Raw genomic sequence first — 19,521 nt, 5'->3', positions numbered from 1 at the left:
CATTGAGCGATGGCTTGTATTGGTAATGTGTTGAACGATAACCTATCAAAACGTGGCCAAGAGCCCCTCTCGCCTGACAGAACATCTTGTGGTAGATTGAAACATGCGACTGCGGTGACAATGAACATCGGGGGACACGGATGATAGTTTAAATGGGCAACGCGAGACCCTTCTCGCGATAACTGGACGGCACCTGACGATGGCAATGAGTTAAACGCGTAGTTAGTTTTGAATGAGCGATGGCTTCTTGAAAAGGTGTTGTTAAGATGAAAGGGTGTTCATCTGAATGTGCGACGGGTCCGCATGGTTGGGTCAACAACGCGCCCTGAGCGATAACGGAGGCCCTTTACTCACCTGGCAGCCCTTCTTGTGGTGGAAGCCCACGACGGCTACGTGCAGCACGGGGCCCCCCTTCGACTCATCTTTGACCACGGATGCCTCCATGTCCCGTTAATGTCTCTCCCCCCCCACCCCACACACACAACTCTCGCTCCCGCAGCCGATCGCAGAGAACCCAAAAAAAAACCCAAGACTTAGCAAGTCGTCATCGCGCCCGAGTGCCGGTGGGTCGGTAAACGTAGCGAGAGAGAACGCCGCGGTTATAAAGACAAGAAAAATGGATTTGCAAATGCGCCGCCAAACACCGCCGACACCGCCACCGCTCCTAATCGCGTCAACACGGGGACGAGCCCGCCCCACGTGACACCCGGGTGCGTTCCGCGTTACGTCACCAAAGTGTGTGTGTCTGTCTCTCTCTCCCCCACCCTGTCACCGGACCAACATTGCGTCACTTTTATCGCGAGATGACGTCATCTCGCGACGGTTGTGCCGCTCGCTCTCTCGCGCGTGGGCTGTGTGAGGGAACGTCATCGGATATGGTTTACAACTGTACTCCGTGGTGTGACGTCACTCACACAGTTAAAGCCATGGGCAATGGCCTACAGTCTAGGGCTCTAGGCCATTGCCCATGGCTTTAACTGTGTGAGTGAAGTCACAGCCCAGGCATTGTCGATGGTTTTACTGTGTGAGGAACGTCACAGCACAGGCATTGCGCATGGCTTGAACTATGTGAATGACGTCACAGCACAGGCATTGCCCATGGCTTGAACTGTGTGAATGACGTCACAGCCCAGGCATTGCCTATGGCTTTACGATGTGAGAGACATACTTAGTTTTTTTAGGTGAAAAATAAATTAAAAATAAATTAAATAACGACGTTTCGGAGGCAACACAAGCTTCCGTCTTCAGGTGGCACCTCCACAGCAAAATTACTGTATCAAGTGGAATGTGAGAGACGTCACAGCCCAGCATGACCCATCGCTATACTATGTTAATGACGTCACAGCCGAGGCATTGCCCATGGATTTACTGTGAGTGATGTCACAGTCCAGGCATTGCCGATGGGTTACTGTGTGAGTGACGCCACAGACCAGGTCATTGCCCATGGCTTTAAGATGTGAGTGACGTCACAGCCCAGCATTGCCCATGGATTTACTATGTGAGTGACGTCATCGCCAAGACATTGCCCATGGCTTTACGATGTGATGTCACTGTCCAAGCATTGCCCATGGCTCTCCTATGTGAATGACGTCTACACCCAGGCATTGCCCATGGATGTTCTATGTGAGTGACGTCACCGGCCAGGAGATGCCCATATGGCCCATTAATGAATATGTAATGGAATTCCTAATGGAATTGGCTATGACTAACACACTTCAATAGTTGTGTATATATATTGATTGGGTTGTTGGGCAATCTGTGTAGTTATTTTCAGACGATTATTGTTTCTATAAGCCAAAGCTAATGGGCCCTATGGTGTGGAAGTACGATATCATGGTTCTCAGATGAAGACTTTGCAATATTTGAGTATTGGTGACGTATACTGAGCTGATGAGTCCTAATACGCATGAAATTGTCCACATGCAGCTGTCTGTCAGTGCATCCCTGCTGTTATCAGTTGGTCACATTTATTCAAGTTAAAAATGTAATGTTGAACAATATACATTGAATTTGAACTTACACTACAGAGAATGTGGTGATTATGGAATCTCTGGTTTTCCTATTTTGTATGACATTGACCTGATGCTATTCGGGTTGAGATGGAGAAAAGCTATTCGTCCTGTATTGTATTCAAGACACGAGCGACTAAAGCTATGCTTTGGGTTGTTTAGGGTGAGTGTTAAGGTCAACAGTTGTCCTCAGCTGTCATTTAAGCCGGATGACTTTCCATTGCCAAAAGAGGCCAACCTTATTTAGATGGGGTCAGAAAGTGTTAAACAGCAACAGTCCTTGAAAATAAAAGAGTAGCATTCAAATAAGCGCTCTCATGCAAGAATGACATACTGTACGGTGCACAGTTTATTATTACACAGTATCCGTGTTTATAGCACGTTTGAAAACGGGTCATTAAAAATGTACAGTCGAATAAGTCAACACAGATATCAGTTGACCGTGGACCTGCAATACTCAGCATAGGAAATGTACGTTTTTTTTATATTAAATTGCGTTACAATTACGAACAGTTATTGTACTACTGGAGTGTAGTGTGGACAACCGTAACGTCTAATATACAGCAATTGTATTCAGTGGTGGTAGTGGTAAATGTGCAAAATATATCGATGGGTCACGGAAGCCTGCACGGGTGACGGATGGGGGGGGTAAGTGTTGGGAGGTAAAGGGGGAAGTTCTTAAGGGTGACATGACCTTGCCTTCACCGCTTGTTGCAGAGGTTCCACGATTCGAATCCCATCGGCTGCCCTGGTTATTACTGCAGAGTGTATTGACCGTAAAACAATACACGCCCTCTGCTTCACATTATGCGTTAAATATGCCGTGACGTCATTCGCAAGATTAGGCCATTGTGTGCCGGCGTCATGGTCCAAATGTACAAAAAAAAATCAACAATTTCACCCGCAGATTACTGAGAAAGCTTGGCAGGGCCCTTCCCGGTAAAGAGCCATAAGACTTAGTGAGGCTTTCCTGAGTAAACAAGAATAATAGTCAATTAAATACATGTAGCAAACAAGCGCAATGCAAGTACAGCAAGCCACAACCAAGCAGGGATCGCCAAGCATCACCGACCCCTTCATTGTTCAGATAAAACCCACTGAAGGCGCGGGCTTTTGCTGTTTTAATGTAGAGAACGCTTTCCTGAAGCCCTGTCGTGGTTGGCAGACTTCGACATTGGCATTTAGCTCCTTAACATATTACTGACATATGCAGGGACATATTGTAGAGTGTATTCGCATCACAGCAGGCGGTTGGGACCAAACCCATAGATAAGTAATGATCAATCTTGAGTAATCGCGCACAGTTGTTTAATAGAGTGCTAACTAATTTTGTTCCAGTTATGAGCTACGGCTTTTGCAATATTGTACATCTCAATTCGATCTGGACGTAATCTCTGCCCGAGTCGATTTGCACTGCAGGCAATTATGTCAGCAATATTAAAAACTCTCATGTGATAGATGAAGTTGCTTTTGTTCTGAATTTAATTTTATTTTGCGTTTATCATTTCGGTGACCCAGGTCACTCTTGCAAATTGGACTAATTCCTGGTCTCTTAGAGTTCTCACCCGGTTAGACTAAATACACTTAAACTGTAGTGTTAAACATTAAATAATATGCAGTTTATAAAATAAAATAAAATGTGCAGTTAAGTACTGCATTTTTTTTACATTTATACTTCTCATGGTGATGCCACCACTGATTTTACTATATCCATTAACTAAATCATATTTTATGACTGACTGTGCATTGCAGTTGTACGTTCAATCATCATTTAAATTTACTGCATTTGCAACAGACAGTAAAGTGTCAATACTCTGCTTCAAATTGTGTACAGGTCAGGGATTTAATTGGCTTCATAGTGTTCCGATGTTTTTTACGGTATTTATTGAATCCATTAAGCCTAGGCACGAAATTTCGGACAATCTGAAAATATTAATATATTCAGAATGATCTGATGAGGACATTTTTACTTTTCTCGGAAAAAATTGCGTTGCTTCACATTGGATGATGTCACTACTGTTGGCACACATTTTTTTTACAGAACAATTGTACACAATGTAAATGATCCGAACAAAATCCGAAAATATGGATACTTAGCTTATACCGAAATGGTTTAACCCAAAAGAAAGTAATTGTGAATCAGAATATTGGTCGTCAAAGCCTACGTATGAAATTAAGATCCGAAATTATTAAATTATAAATGTATGAGATGGGGTTTTTGCCGGGATGTACATGAAATTGATATTGTATGCTAATAAACATTTGAGACTTCCACAATGTCAAGTTATAGCTATGTATACTGTCCCAGCGAATCATGCATATTGTGCAGAATTGAAAAGCCTGTGGTTTTGCCTGTGGCTTAAATGTGTTGTTTCCCCCTTCCACACGTGGCTTTATTTGAGGATGCTCCAGTTTCCTCCCAAATGTATGCTGAAAACATCTCAATATATGCGCCTCTCCACATGTACAGATCACACAGCGTTGTGCGCTGCAGCTGCATAAATAGCTATCTATATAAAAACTACAAAATTATTAGTAGTATGGGCCTTATGTTTATTGAACAGGATGCAGGTGGGAGAAAATGAAAATGCATATTGGTTAAAGGTGATTTTGCTCATTTATACCATGGCGTTGATCATTGGGCTGATAGGCATGAGGTTAATTATTTATATTAATATTTTGCAACTGTGCTAGGGTCTTCCATATTCGGGTTTTATATCAGCTGTAAATGCTTGCCTTTTTCCCACAGTCCAATTAAGCTCCTACACTGGAGACACGTTATTGAGTGCCTCGTAAATGCTGAGTTTACAAACTGTCTAGACTTTTGCATTGGAACATCAGAGTACTAACGGTCTTAGACGATTAAGCACGTAATAAATGTATCCCCTTTTGGTGTCATATATTTGTTTACTGTCTGTTCAGATTGGCTTTCATTGCTCATGATTAAAAACGTAGAATCTCTGTGGTTTATTCTACACATTTCTCAGCCACAATGCTGCATGAATGTTCACTGTTTACACCCTTTGATGATGCATTGACCACACGACAGCACTTGTTAAGTCAACAAAACGATAGCATCTGTCATGCATGGCCTTTTAGTATGCAGATACTTTTACAGAGTGGTAGCCTGTTTTCCAATTACTTATATATAGGTGGCGTTGTTGGATCACGCAGAGAGTGAGTTAACTGTGTGCATATTACACCTGGCCTGGCCTGAATGTAAATCGGACCCTGGGGAAACATAGAGTCTCTGTCTTAAATAACCCCACCATTTTATTGTTGCACTATACCTACTATAATCACCCAGGAATATCTGTCAATAACGCTCGTGACGTCACTCCACATCAGCAGGGGATCAAATACTTGTTTCCCTCTGTATACTTAATGGGTCGTGCTACTTAACTGCAGTTGCAGACGGGGTCCACCAGGGGCAATACCTCGGATCGGGATAGGGGCCGCTAGATTCCCCAGCTCCCAGGCAAGGGGGGGCTGCGGGGTGTGCTGGAATCCCCCGAGACCCCCCCCCCCCCCCCTGGAACTCTCTGGAAGGGAGGCGTGGCCGGGGGCGGGCACGCCTCCGGAGCTGTATAAAAGCCAGACCTCTGGACGGCTCTGGGAGCCAGTTGAAGACTGAAGACTAGCTAGCCAGGACCCTGGGCTCCCCTGACCTGCCGTCCTTGTAAGGGCCAGGTCTGAGTCGGCCAGTGGTGCGACCCTAGAACTCTCGGGGCCCGACGTCCTTGTAAGGGCCGGGACCGAGCGGCCCAGTAGTCGGGAACTGTACCTTGGTTGGGTCAGATCAGAATAGCCTCCCCTAGGTCACCCTTAGCCGGAGGACCCAGAGACCGTAGCCTAAGTAGTAGGGCACGTCAGTCTGGAGGCGGTACCTCCTAAGGCAGCGGGTGAAGGGGCCGTTACCCCTTCAAGTGTTAAGGTTCGCTACGTGCTGTATCGTAGCCATTGTTAATAAACGTGTTGCCTCTAACCGTCCGTCTCCACTCTTGTATAATAGTATTCACATCAAGTCATGTCACAGAGGCACGCAGTGATGTCAAATTGCACAGAGTACGGACGTATGTGTGTTTAACTAATTTCGCACCTTACGTAGCCATCCGTGCGAATCAGAGAGTATGCTGCGATGTCACAGAGCACACTGTGATGTCGAAGAGAATAACGTCGGCTATAACGTCACAGAACAAGCTGTGATGTCACACAGCCCTGAACAAACTCTAGAATCATGAAGACATGCAGTAAAGTCCCAGCTAGCCAGACCCAGGCTACCTAGAATACAAAAAAACCTGGACTGTCAGCTAATTATATAATTTTATATGAAATGCAAACAAACACAATAAATTGATGTATGATACAAAACGTGACGTGATATTTAAGTAAATGCATTGGAACGCGTGATATTGTGACCTGTGGCAGACGTGGTGGAGTACTATAATACAATGAATGATCATTATTATCCTCTGGAGCAACAGACACAATCTCCCGCACCTCCGAGAAGTACGGTTGGCTACGTAGGGTGCGAAAGAAGTTCAAGATACATACAACTTCCCCTGGCGGCACTGGCGGAGCCAGTGGGTGGGGTGGCACGTGCCCCCCCCCCATGATCCGATCAAAATCCCTAATTTCGATCGGATCATTGTAGTTTATTAGTAATAAATCGGCATTTTGCGACCACCACTGCCACTGTGTAGCATATTATTATTATTATGTGCCAGGAACTCTATGAGATGATAGGACAATAGTCTGAGTCCGTCATTGGCAATAAGTAACGGCAAAGCAGTTATAAGTGACTCAGAATTGTGCGCAGTTGCGTATACAGGACATGACTTCCCTGAAGGCATTCATCTTCAGCGAGCTCGATGGCGATCACACAACGCGGTTCGAATTCGACCCTCGATCGATGGCTGCGCCATCGCCGCACACGCGTCGAATAAAAATCAAGGGACAAGTCCACTAACAACTAGAATTGTTCATTGCTGGAGGGGTTGCCCCCCCTACCTGAAAATCCTGGCTCCACCATTGCCTGGCGGCAGTTGAAGGTATCAAACCTCCAATAGTTTAAACTGTACCCATTGTCTTTCATATACAATCCCCTATTTAAGCTCAAGGTCCAGTACAGTACTTTGCTTTGATTACCAAGGTAAGCTACACTGAAATGCACTCTCCTTAGAATGGAGCTAAAATATTTGTCGAAAGTAACTAACGATTACAAATGCATGCAAATACAGGTACTGATCAATAACATGTTTAAAAAACTTTGATGTATATTATAGCGAATGTTCATATTTGCTATCTATGTTGCCCAAGGTTTGGGGAATCTATTACCCCATAGTAAAAAAAACTCAACATGAGTCGTTTGGTCAGGGTCACGGTCAAGGTCATCAAGCATTCTGAAAATAATAACACCTTTGTATGGGTTTTTGTCATTTTTGGCTGGAAAGTCTAAAAGAAAGCTTTCCAACTATGTCTTAATTTAATGTGTAGCACCAGAAATAAGCATGTTATGGCTTGCAACGCTGAACTTTACCCCTGTAGCAAAGCGTGGAAGCCGTTTGACCCACTGGCCTTCAATTTTGGAATTGTATCATATCTCCATAATCCTACGACTGTCCTAAATTTCATCAAGATTGGAGGTGAAAAAATATACGTTCTGATTTCCACTTATAATACTTAAACTGACCCAGAAAATACACGAATGTGTTAAACCTGATGATTTTGTACACAATAATACATCAGTGTCCGTGTGTCACCCAAATCGGACATTTGAGACCAAGTAATACATTCCATAAAATGTTATTTATAATGGTGAATCAGGGTACACCCTTGTATATTTCTCAAACGGTGTTTTTTTACAGTTTTAAGTCTCAAACGTGGTTATTATATGTGTAGTGGTGATACGCGCTGGGTGTATATGTCGTGTGCCAGCGCGTATGTACGGGTGTGTGTGTGGTGACGCGCGCTGACGGGGAGGAGCAGGCGTCAGTGCGCGGGTGGGGGTAGTGCTGCTGATTGGCTGTGTGCCGGTGACGCGCCCAGAGGGAGTGATCGGGTAGCAGCGCGGTGTGATTGGTCGGGGAGTGGAAACACGCGCTGAGCGGAACCGGATCGTAGGGATAGCGCGTGGGGATTGGGTAACTGAGGAGCGGTGCCGACGTTGAGGTCCGCATCCGCTCCGTCTCCCGGGAAGAAGGGGTATATAAGGTGATGCACAGAGGAGCAGGGGCAGAAGTGGAACCATCTAAGAAAGGAAGACGAAGGTGCAGAGATAGAGCCCGGAGAGGAGAGTAATGGAGAGTAATGGAGAGTAGAGGAGAGTAAGGTATAAGTGTGTAGCCAGCGAGAGAGAACGGTCTACACGAGATGAGTAATGTATAATGTGTAGCCAGCGAGAGAGAACGGTCTACACGAGCTGAGTAATGTATAGTGTGTAGCCAGCGAGAGAGAACGGTCTACACGAGCTGAGTAATGTATAGTGTGTAGCCAGCGAGAGAGAACGGTCTACACGAGATGAGTAATGTATAGTGTGTAGCCAGCGAGAGAGAACGGTCTACACGAGCTGAGTAATGTATAGTGTGTAGCCAGCGAGAGAGAACGGTCTACACGAGCCGAGTATGCATACGGTGTTGCCAGAGAGAGAGGAAGGTCTACACGAGCCGAGTATGCATACGGTGTAGCCAGAGAGAGAGATGCAAAGTCTACACGAGGCGAGTGGAGAGTGTAGCAGAGGCGCAGAGTCTACACGAGGCGAGAGAGGAGTGTAGCCGAGGCGCGGAGTCTACACGAGGCACAGAGAGCCGGCAGCACAGAATCCAGAGTCAAGAGAAGCGCATTGTGAAGAAGAGAGGCCACGCGTTGTATTGTTACAAGTCAAGATTTAATAAAAGAAGTGTGTTCCCGTCAAGGAGTTTCCTGCCGTCATTTTCCAATACTTCATCTGGCGTCAGAAGTGAAACGGGCTTCCAAGTATGGAGACGAGGAAGACCCGTAGGATCCACGGGATTGACCGCGAGGAAGACCTGGACGACTCGGGGCCGCTGGTGGCGGGGGGTGAGGAAGAGGACTTGCCCACGCTGCAGGGTCCGTCGACGGCGCCGGCCGAGCGACCGGGGACAGACGCCGGGCTTCGTGAGGCGCACTCCCGACTGGCGGAGCTGCTGCTCGCCGCCGCGTCCATCTTGGCGGAGATCAGCTCGTCGGGAGGAGCGGGGACGGTGGGGGACATTTTACAAGGTCGCCCCGCAGATTCCCGCCAAAACGAATGGGGGATTCCCGCCATTGCGCCTGGGCCTACTTTTGGCGGGAACGGCGAGCGCCACGTGGTGGTGGGTTCCCAAGCGCGCGCATCGACGTCATCAGCGCGCGAGGGGGTCCGCCATCTTACGTCTGCTGCTGGAGCCGCCATCTTAGACACCGACGGACAGGCGGAGAGGAACCACGAGGCGGATGACTTCATTTTTCAGCAGCGCCTGCCCACGTTGTCAGCCTTCAAGGCGGAAGGCGGAGACTGGGGCCAATTTCAGCGAAGGTTTTTGGCGCATCAAGAGATGTCAGCGTGGTCCGATGCTACGGCGCTGCGGGCATTGCCCGCCATGCTGGACGACGATGCGCTCGCGGCCTTCAGGGCTGCACGGAAGTCGGACCGCTCCACGCTGAAGGATGCGCTGGGTTTGTTGGCCAGGGTCTACGGGCCTCCCTCTACGTGCCGCCATCAGTTCTACGCAAGACGGAAAGCGGCCACGGAGACCGCGCTGGCCTATCGCACGGCGTTGCTGGCTCTTGCTGATGCTGCGTTCCCTCGGATGGACGAGGAGGGCCAAGACGCGATGGTTTTGGAGCAGCTGCTCAAGTTGGCGCAGGACCTGGGGGTCCCTATCAACACAGCTGACGAGATTGATATTTCTTCTTTGAGAGTCGCCACGAGTATTCAAGCGCACGAGGCCCTACAACGGAAGCAAGGCGTTGGTTGCAACGCTGCTGTCGTCGCAGCCCCGGGTTTGGTGGTCGCCGAACCCCAAGTCGTCAGCCCACGAGAGGAGGCGTTCGCCACGGGACGACCAGGGGACTGGAGGCCGGGGGCCCGGTCGCCTCTGCGATCGGGCCGAAAGTCGGAGCAACCAAGATCTACTCCGACCCTCGTCACGTGCTATAACTGCGGCCTCCGGGGCCACGTGGCGTCCGGGTGCCGCGCTCCGCGGCAGCGCGCCATGGGAGCTCGGCTGGACGACGACCGAGAGCCCAAGTCATCTCTACAATCCCCGGCAAGTCGCGGCACCTCACACGCTCGGCCTGTTTATTCGGCACACATGGGACGCCGCGTTGCGGCGGAGGAGGGCCGGTTAAGGTTCGGGGATTCGGTTCGGCGAGGGGGGTTCGGCCGGGACCAGGGAGACATTGAATGGGCGGAATTGGGGCATAGAATTGTGGCTGCTTCGGCGGGTTCGTCCGTTGTTACGGGATCTATTGATGGGGTTGAGATTAGGGTGTTAGTGGACACGGGGGCATCGGCAACTATTATATCGGACCTCATTTATAATATTCTTCCGGTCCAATGTCGTCCGCTGCTTCCAGTGGATGTGCCATTTTACGCCGCTAATGGGGGATCGTTGGGCATTATCGGTCAGGTTAGGGCGTCCATTTGCATTGGAGATATTAAATTGTCGGGACCCGTTTTCGTTTCGTCTTCTTTGGCAGTTCCGTGTCTTTTGGGCACTGACTTTTTGGCTAAAATGCCCATTAAAATTCTTATCGATCAACGATGCATTGAACTGCCATCGGGTCGCCGGATTTCATTTTTGACGGGCCCTACTGACATTCGGACGGCGTGCGCTACGATACAAGCGGTGGCGACGCAGACAGTGCAAGTGCCCCCGGGTTCACAGATGTTGATTCCCCTCCGGTTGCGGAAACCATGGGTGAGGGAGGCTTCGGGACAGAGTATGCTTTTGGGTCCTTCTAACAAGGCTGTCGGGGGTCTTGATTTATCGGTGGCTCACACTTTGGTGCGGGCTGACAGGGATCCGTTTGTGATGGTTTTGAACGCGGGGTCGCGACCAGCTGTCATTCCGCAGGGCACCGTGCTGGCTCACGCGGCGCAGGTCCCTGGGGATGATGGGTTGGTTGCGCAGGTGGGCTCGAGCCCCGCGCGGAACGTTGAGCCAAGGGAAGACCCTGAGTGGGTCCATTCGTTATGTGCCGCCTCGGACGATTTGTCGGCGGCGCAGTTGGGTGCGCTGCGCGAGTTGCTCATTGAATTCTCTGATGTATTCAGTAAACATAAGTATGACATTGGGTGCACGGATTTGTTGCACCATCACATTGAAACGGGCGATGCGGCGCCGGTCAGGCTAAATCCCTTCCGACTGAGTCCCGGGGAGAAGGAACATGTTCAGTCGGCTGTTAACGATATGCTAGAAGCCGATATTATTTCGCCCTCCTCTAGCCCGTGGGGAGCGCCTATTGTGCTGGTTAAGAAGCAGGACGGGTCCCTGCGATTCTGCGTTGATTTCCGTCGCCTGAATAAGATCTCTGTGGCTGACGCGTATCCGCTCCCCAGGATGGATGAGTCCCTCGATGCATTGTCTGGTGCGCGATATTTTTCGACTCTTGATTTGTTATCGGGGTTTTGGCAGTTGCCGCTCGACGAAGAGTCGAAACCTAAGACAGCATTTCGGACTCCAGGGGGGCTGTTCCAGTTTAACCGGTTACCCATGGGACTTCACTCCTCTCCAGCGACGTTTCAGCGACTTATGGAGTTGGTTTTGTCGGGCTTGCAGTGGGATACATGCTTGATTTATATGGACGATGTCATTGTTTTCAGTAAAACGTTTGAGGAACACCTCCGGCGATTGAGAGGGGTGTTCTTGCGAATGCGATCGGCTAAGTTGAAATTTAAACCGGCCAAATGTCACCTCCTTCGTAGGTCCGTTAGATACTTGGGTCACATTGTCGATTCTTCGGGGATCTCCACCGATCCCGCGAAGACGGATTGTGTCGGTTCGTGGCCGACACCTACGTCCGTTTCCGACGTGCGTAGTTTCATCGGGTTTGCTTCTTATTATCGGCGGTTCGTTGAGCACTTCGCCACTATTGCAAAACCCTTGCACGCTCTAACGGCGAAGGGAGTGAAGTTCAAATGGGGACCGGAGGAGGAGGCCGCGTTTCGCTCCCTCCGGGACGCCTTGGTGGGTGCCCCACCCTTGTGTTATCCCGATTTTGCCAGTCCCTTTTTGCTGGACACGGATGCTAGCAACACGGGCATTGGGGGGGTGCTATCCCAAGTCGTTGGGGGTGTCGAAAGAGTTGTCGCCTACGGTAGTAGGGTGTTGTCTCCGGCGGAGCAGCGCTACTGTGTCACCCGTCGCGAGCTGCTTGCCATTGTTTTTTTTGTGCAGCAGTTTAGGCCATATCTTTATGGTCGTCACTTTACAGTCCGAACGGACCACGCGGCGCTACAGTATTCATTGAGGGTCGCCCAGCCCTCGGGCCAGTTGTCGCGTTGGTTGGAAGTCCTCCAGGACTATCAGTTTACGACTACGTACCGTAAGGGGTTGCGACACACGAATGCCGATTGCTTGTCGCGGTTGTTGCCTTGTGATGAATGCGCGTGTTTGTCGGGATCGGCGCGCTGTAAACCGACGCTTGCGGGGGAGATGGGGGCACTGGCTGCGACAGCGGGCGCACCGATCGGGGATGATTCCACTGCCTCTCAGGGTCGGGACTCGCTGCTCTCGCTGTCGCTCAGCGAATGGGGCCGCCTCCAGATGACGGACAGCTCGCTGCTAGCATTGCGCCGCAAGGTTGGGGGTCCCGAGGGGGACCAGGAGCGTACCGGCTCCTATGTACTTGAGCGGGGCGTGTTATTGAAATGGGACAGTTTGTCCCGGCGGAACGCACTCGTGGTGCCTTCCGCTGTGAGGGGGAGGGTTGTCTTGGCGGCACACGAACGCCTCTTGCACTTGGGAGTTAACAAGACGCTTGCCCTGCTTCAGCGTGACTATTACTGGCCGGGAATGGGAAGTGATGTGGTGCATATTCTGAAGGGGTGCGTTGAGTGCGCCAGGCGTAAACCACCGGCCGTGGCAGCTAATCCACCGCTGCAATCTATTCAGGTCTCGCGTACCAACGAGCTCGTTGCACTCGATATTTTGGGGCCCTTCCCAGTCACGCCGAGAGGGAATAAATATTTGTTAGTGGGGGTCGAATACTTTACCCGATGGCCTATGGCGTGGCCTCTCGCTAACCAGTCGGCAGCGGCTGTGACGGATGCCTTTGTCCAGGGCTATGTCCTGGACAAGGGGGCTCCCGAACGCCTGCTGACCGACCAAGGTAAAAATTTTTCGAGTAAATTGTTGCAAGAGGTGTGCGATCTGTTGGGTACCAAGAAGGTGCGTACCTCCCCGTACCACCCGCAGACTGACGGGATGGTGGAGAGACTCCACAAAACCTTGACTTCCATGCTGTGCCAGCAGGTGTGCGAGGCACATGTAGATTGGGACCTGCAGGTCCCGGGAGTCCTTGCCGCGTATAGAATGGCCCCCCATGCAGCTACGGGGTTTTCCCCATTCTATTTGATGTACGGTCGGGAAGCTGACCCGCCAATAGAAACGCAACTTGGCCTGTCCGCTCCACGAACTAATTCTAATTTGGCAGAACATATTAAGTTTAATATTCACAAGCTGACAGAGGCGAGGGAGGCCGCGCGGCTTAATTCGCGGGCTCGCCAAATTGCTAATGAACGGTTGCGGGCACGGAAGGTGTCCATGCACGAATGGAAACCAGGTGACAGGGCCTGGCTGCATTGCCCTCAGGCACCCTTGGCTACGTCGCCTAAATTGTTGAGACCGTGGAGGGGACCCGTGGAGGTCGTGCGCGTTGCACGGCCCCAGTGCGTTCAGATAAAGTGGGGAAAGCGCCGGTGGTACGTTCACCCCTCCCGACTGAAACCGTTCTCGCCTCCATATGGCCTCCCCTTGTGTCGTGATGGCCGGGCGTGTGACGTGACCGGCGACCCAGAGGGGGAAATGTCTCTGCCTGATCCACACGTATTTTCGCCTGATCTGCTCCCAGGTGTCTCGGAACTGACAGCTGCCGATCACCGGCGGCCGGATCTCCGCGGCGGGGCCGGCCCTTTCAGGCCCGTACCGCGCCGTCTGGAGCAGCCGGAACCGCCGGACGGTCGTCAGTGTCCCGCCCCATACGATGGACCAGCCAGACGGACTCGCGCCAGGTCGTGCTACTTTGCATGACCTGCCTCGTGAGGAGTCGGGGCAGTTGGAGCGCCTCGTCACTGCGTGTAGTCGCAGGGACGTGGGGCGCGTTCGTTTCGAATTTGCTCGTATCGTGTTATTGTTGACTTTTCGGGTTCATTGTCAATCTGTACATAGTTATTCTTGTTGTTGTTGTTGTTGTGTTATGTTACGGGGCACACTCGGGGGGTTACGGGGTTTTTTTTGTTGGTTGTCGTTTTATCGTCGCGGTTGGTTGTTGTTAGCAGCCGGGCCGGCTGCGAGCTATGTGGGAGGGGGTGATGTAGTGGTGATACGCGCTGGGTGTATATGTCGTGTGCCAGCGCGTATGTACGGGTGTGTGTGTGGTGACGCGCGCTGACGGGGAGGAGCAGGCGTCAGTGCGCGGGTGGGGGTAGTGCTGCTGATTGGCTGTGTGCCGGTGACGCGCCCAGAGGGAGTGATCGGGTAGCAGCGCGGTGTGATTGGTCGGGGAGTGGAAACACGCGCTGAGCGGAACCGGATCGTAGGGATAGCGCGTGGGGATTGGGTAACTGAGGAGCGGTGCCGACGTTGAGGTCCGCATCCGCTCCGTCTCCCGGGAAGAAGGGGTATATAAGGTGATGCACAGAGGAGCAGGGGCAGAAGTGGAACCATCTAAGAAAGGAAGACGAAGGTGCAGAGATAGAGCCCGGAGAGGAGAGTAATGGAGAGTAATGGAGAGTAGAGGAGAGTAAGGTATAAGTGTGTAGCCAGCGAGAGAGAACGGTCTACACGAGATGAGTAATGTATAGTGTGTAGCCAGCGAGAGAGAACGGTCTACACGAGCTGAGTAATGTATAGTGTGTAGCCAGCGAGAGAGAACGGTCTACACGAGCTGAGTAATGTATAGTGTGTAGCCAGCGAGAGAGAACGGTCTACACGAGATGAGTAATGTATAGTGTGTAGCCAGCGAGAGAGAACGGTCTACACGAGCTGAGTAATGTATAGTGTGTAGCCAGCGAGAGAGAACGGTCTACACGAGCCGAGTATGCATACGGTGTAGCCAGAGAGAGAGGAAGGTCTACACGAGCCGAGTATGCATACGGTGTAGCCAGAGAGAGAGATGCAAAGTCTACACGAGGCGAGTGGAGAGTGTAGCAGAGGCGCAGAGTCTACACGAGGCGAGAGAGGAGTGTAGCCGAGGCGCGGAGTCTACACGAGGCACAGAGAGCCGGCAGCACAGAATCCAGAGTCAAGAGAAGCGCATTGTGAAGAAGAGAGGCCACGCGTTGTATTGTTACAAGTCAAGATTTAATAAAAGAAGTGTGTTCCCGTCAAGGAGTTTCCTGCCGTCATTTTCCAATACTTCATATGCAACAACATCCAGCCGAATCAGCAATTTCGTTGTGGATCTTTCATGACAGCAGATTGTCATCTGCATATTTTGTGGACAATTTGGCCGTAGAAAAGCATAAATCCACATACACACACACATAAAAACCCTTTGACCTTATCTTGTATCCGGAATAAACAATTACTGTGCAAAAATAAATTGGAGTGTTAGACTGTAGCTATAATGCATGTCACGTCAATATCTAGGTAACTCAAATACAGTCCCCTGTTCAAATTCGTCTGTGATATGTTTATGTGTTAATTTTCATATTACTCTTCTCAAGAGTACATTATATATCTATTGTAATCATATTTGACACAATCTCTGGTGTTTAAAATGCTCAAATTATCAGTGTTAAGAAATATATTTTGATTTTATTCATATTTAGACAGCCTTCTGAAGGGGACTTAACTGTAATAAGGTCACACGCATGTGTGTATATATGCTATCCTGTTGCAAGCATCAGTGCTAGATATATTCTGACATGAGCAGTCTGAAATGTGAGCGAGAATAGCAGGTATTTTTTCTTGACAAATCTCAATCATTTGGCACAATGGATCAATTCGCATCTAATCAAGCTAGCACATGTATTACTGAACGCGTGCTGGCACATCGGTTTGAATTGGTGGAAGTCCGGTGTAATAATAATATAATTCAAATTTATAATGCGCATTCCATCCTAACATCCCAATACACCATGGCAACTCCCTTCGTTTCTCAGGTATAAATGTAAACATTTAATGTGTACTGCTAGGCATTTCTATATGTGTGAACTAGCTGGACTACCCCGCCTTCGCCCGGGACTTGGATCCACCACGCCTGGCCGCCTTTGTCTCCCCAGTGGCGATGTTCACACACCACACCAGTTACTCGTTTGAGGCTGAGTCGACCTAGGGGAAGCCCAGGACCGGTTGAAATAATCGTCACCGGTGGTGGCCGTGAGCGGGAATCGAACTCGAGTCGCCGGGTTTGTAGCGCAGCGTGCTAACCGCTACACTACAATGCGTTACGCTTCCACATGCCCGGGTCACGTGACAGATTTGACGTCACAGCTCACTTGCAGTGCAAAAAATATATGCATTATTGAGCTCCCACCCCCCCCCCCCTCTAAAAAAGTGTATTTTCATCATTTTTGCATGGTGTACAGTCTGGAAAGTACCCATGTGGCAAATTTCAAGTTTGTTGCATGTCGGGAAGTACGCTAAACATTTTTAACAGACACATTCACAACTTTGCCTTTTATATATATGGAGAAAACCAGTAGCTTTTTTTACATTTATTTTCATGTCATTAACAACCATAATTCAAACCCAGGTTCTCAGTGTCGTGAATAACACATTTCCTCCCCAAAATCTATAAAGGTTTCAACTCATGGTGATTACTGACAACAATACAGCACCCATTATGTATGGTGTGAGCAAGTCAACATATATCACTTTTATGATAGTTTTTTTCGAAAAATGCGTCAGGTTTTCAGTATCGTCTCATAAATCTAGAAAACAGAAGACTGAGGGTGGGCAATTTTCGATAATTTGACCATGGGGTGGCCTAAAATTTAATCAGAATATTGAAAGCTCTTTTTCACAAATGTCCAGTAGGGGCAGGTCAGAACGTTACAACAACAAACAATACAAAACACGATAGGAGTGCAAAGTATACGAAAGGTAAATAAATCACGTAAAAAAAATACAAATAAAACGAAACTATGGTTTATTTTACCAGGTAAAGCCCACGAAGTTAGGAGATATTTTTTTTGTTACCAGAAATCGTAGAAAACCAGGGACGGAGGAGGGTGGGATGGTGGAGATCGATACGAATTAATGACGATAGAGGACTTATCGAACGATTGAAACTGAGAGCTCTGTACACCATCTGCCGTCTTTCAAAATTATGCACGATTGGAGTGATAATATTGATGTCGTTGTGTCCTGTAACCCTACAATTTGTTATTATGGAGATCCCAACCACTGCCTGAAGCAAATGATTATGTAGATCTCAAACTATGGTACTACACACGTCTCTGTTAAGGACAGCATTAATATGAAATGTGCAAATGAAGGGGGCGGGGTTGGGGTGATGGAAATAGACCCTGGTTCAAATTGCATCCTTAATGGCTGTTCTGCATGCATCATGGATGCAGAGGGCACCAGAAAGCAGATCATCATAAGGACATTATAATATATTTAAATAATGTCTGCACATCAACAACGTTTTCCATGCGAATGAAATGGTGTTCACAATTCTCCTGTAAATTATTGCATTCTTACAATACACTAAATAATATCTTGATTTGAAGCTAAATAATAATTAAGCATTGTTGCGGAAAGTGACAAAAACGAAATCTTTTCCCCACCACTTAAAAGATACATGTGTAATGTAGCTCTCAGAGTCACCGTGTTGTCTTTTTGGTACATTTATTAGAATAAAGTCCACTGACAACTCAACGAGTAACCCACGAGTGACTCTATACACTTGGTTAGTTAGACGACTCTATTCTGGGACAACATAGCTTCTAGCCTCAAGACATCTCGAAGACGATAGCGACGACCCGTCCAAGGCAGCGACACCGACGACGGCGATGATTCCCCCACGCCAACAGCCACCAGCTCTGGCTCGTGCCTCCTCTTATACCTCGCCCCGTCCGGGCCACGCCCCTATTCTCGAATTCTCTTCGCCGCACTTGGCTCTGTCAATCACCGCCCTAATTACACCCCCCCCCCCTCATTGGATCCCGTGCTCCCCCTCACGTGACCCTGTCAATGCTTATCTCCATAATCATCATTAGCCCATCCATTAGTAACCATGGTCCAGGGGAACCACACTGTTCCGCTATCGCTCCGTATTGTCTTTACACATGTGTTCTATACGCATCCTAATTGGCCGCACAGTCTTCTGGGAGTGCATCTTATCAGCTGCCTTGGCTTAATACAGGCACATTTGAAGTGTCTCCGGCTTGCTTGAACCAATGCTGGTGAACTACCCGAAGTTTATAGTCAAGGGCCCTTTGTGTAAGGAAATCATTCCTAGTGCGACGCAAAATGATACAGCAGAGCTCCACTGATCCACCCTCCAATAACACTGGTCAACACACTTTTTCTGGCACAAGATATTCCAACGGTTTGAAGGTAATTTTGGGGTGCTGATTCCAAATCTGGAATCAGTTTTTGTCTATCACACCAGGTTTTTGAGACATCAAATATTGTATTTTCAATAAAAACTGCAGAAGAAAAATATTAAATAAATGTGGATATCTACATAAAATAATATTATAAACACACTATCCTAAAAATACAGCACCATATTTTAACACTAAAGCAGTCACTTACTCGCAACAACTTGCAATCATAAGTGACAGAGTTAATTTTGGGTAAAATCAATGAAAATGGGGTATGCCGATAACATAAAATGAGATGTGATAGAGCAAATCTAAGATCAGATTTGGAATCAGCACCCTGAAATTAGTCTAAAACAGCTGCAAAAGTCCAGGCCAGAAAAAAATGTTTTTTTTTTTTTGACCAGTATTATCTGTGTAATCCACGTGGGGTAGAGATCCTCAAATCTGCACTTTATTTCAGGTTTTTGGATCCGTTTCGGGAGCGACGCATTCTCCCAGTCATGTGCGGTACACCGCGCCAAAAATTTGATTATATTTTGTCTTAAAGCGCTGCGCATTTCAAAGTGGTCCGCTGGCTTCGTTTTAAATTGCACAGCGCTGATTTTATGTTTAAAGCGCTGCAGGCTTCCTATCAAGGGAACTTCCAAGCTTTAAAAAAATAGCACTTTGCTAGCAGAGGAGGGCCTTGCGCACACAGAGAGAGGGGACGCGTGTTTGAAACCGCAGCAAGAAAACAAGCCCCCCCCCCCTTTTGCCAGAGTCTCTCAACACAGAGACCTCAACTCC

The 19,521-nt window shown here is 48.8% G+C and overlaps 1 protein-coding gene across 2 annotated transcripts in view; it reads right to left on the bottom strand.

The window, feature by feature from the left end:
• The window catches only part of LOC144728920 (late secretory pathway protein AVL9 homolog), a 32,307-nt gene extending 31,528 nt beyond the window's left edge, over nt 1-779 (bottom strand). Inside the window, exon 1 of one of the 2 annotated variants that reach the window (XM_078608680.1) lies at nt 355-779. In XM_078608680.1, the coding sequence (XP_078464806.1) occupies nt 355-444 (90 nt within the window). In that variant the 5' untranslated portion in view covers nt 445-779. The remainder of the gene's footprint in view (nt 1-354) is intronic. The other variant, XM_078608672.1, reaches the window with a different exon arrangement.
• Nucleotides 780-19,521: the final 18,742 nt, after the last annotated feature.

Source organism: Lampetra planeri, chromosome 2 (genome assembly GCF_965212315.1).
Source record: "Lampetra planeri chromosome 2, kcLamPlan1.2.h2, whole genome shotgun sequence".
Taxonomy (NCBI): Eukaryota; Metazoa; Chordata; class Hyperoartia; order Petromyzontiformes; family Petromyzontidae; genus Lampetra; species Lampetra planeri.
This window is presented reverse-complemented; position numbering and strand designations above follow the sequence as displayed.